Source organism: Haliaeetus leucocephalus, unplaced genomic scaffold (genome assembly GCF_000737465.1).
Source record: "Haliaeetus leucocephalus isolate CR32 unplaced genomic scaffold, Haliaeetus_leucocephalus-4.0 Scaffold656, whole genome shotgun sequence".
NCBI lineage: Eukaryota > Metazoa > Chordata > Aves > Accipitriformes > Accipitridae > Haliaeetus > Haliaeetus leucocephalus.
In genome coordinates this window covers 6869963-6870747 of record NW_010973092.1, presented here as the reverse complement: position 1 = coordinate 6870747, position 785 = coordinate 6869963, and the positions used below count along the sequence as shown (strand labels likewise).

Genomic DNA, 785 nt, shown 5'->3' with positions numbered 1-785 from the left:
CAGGCCTCGCTGCCTCCCCTTCCCCACCCCACCCCACTCCCCTGCCGGGGCCTCGCTGCCCGTTACCTGCCCGGTCTGCGCCTGGAGCTCACGGGCCGCCCGTGCGTAGCCGCCGCGGAGCAAGTGCTGGTGGATGAGGGCGAGCAGCTCCCGCCCCCCGCGGCCGTCCGCCGCCATGGCGCGGCCCGCTCGGCGCAGCCTACAGGCGCCGCGTGCAGCGCGGCCGCAACGTCACATCCGCTTCCGCCGCGCGGCCTTCTGGGAAATGTAGTACGGGAAAGGGGGTGTGTGTGATGGTGGCGGTGGTTCCCTTATGGCGGGGTCCAGCATGGGCCTGGGACCCGTTACACCTTCCCCGGTGGGAGATGGGGGCGAAGGGGGAGGCAGCGGGGAGGACTGGCCGCTAACGGACGGGGGGTGGGCAGGGCGGTGGTTGTTGCAGCGACATCCCCTCAGTTTTCCGGCTGTGAAGGTGGAGGCCTCGCTCCTACAGCACTCCGGAGCTGAATCCTCAGGGCTGATTTAGCGTTGAGTGGACGTTAAGCTGCTTTGAGGAGCTGCTGAGGCATTTTGGGGGCTAAACCAAGCAAAAGGCAAGAGGGAAGAAGGAGCTCCTGACACAGAGCAGCTGTTGGAGAGGGGGCCTGCGGCAGAGGGGCTGCCCTGTTACCACCCCCCACCCCCCCGCCCCGTGCTGATACTTTCCAGGAAAAAATCTGGCTGCCTTCACTTTGGCAGAGGTTTATTTTTGGAAGGCTTAATAATGTCCATGGTGCGCCCGTCAC

General features: G+C 65.9%; 1 protein-coding gene across 6 annotated transcripts in view; it reads right to left on the bottom strand.

The window, feature by feature from the left end:
* Positions 1-252, bottom strand: part of TCOF1 (Treacher Collins-Franceschetti syndrome 1) — a 21810-nt gene extending 21558 nt beyond the window's left edge. For all 6 annotated transcript variants that reach the window (XR_775118.1, XM_010578934.1, XM_010578935.1 and 3 more), the window contains exon 1: positions 67-252. Coding sequence is in view for 5 of the 6 variants with exons in the window: in XM_010578934.1 (XP_010577236.1) it covers positions 67-177 (111 nt within the window). In the remaining variant the exon portion in view is untranslated. The remainder of the gene's footprint in view (positions 1-66) is intronic.
* Between the last annotated feature and the right edge of the window lie 533 nt (positions 253-785).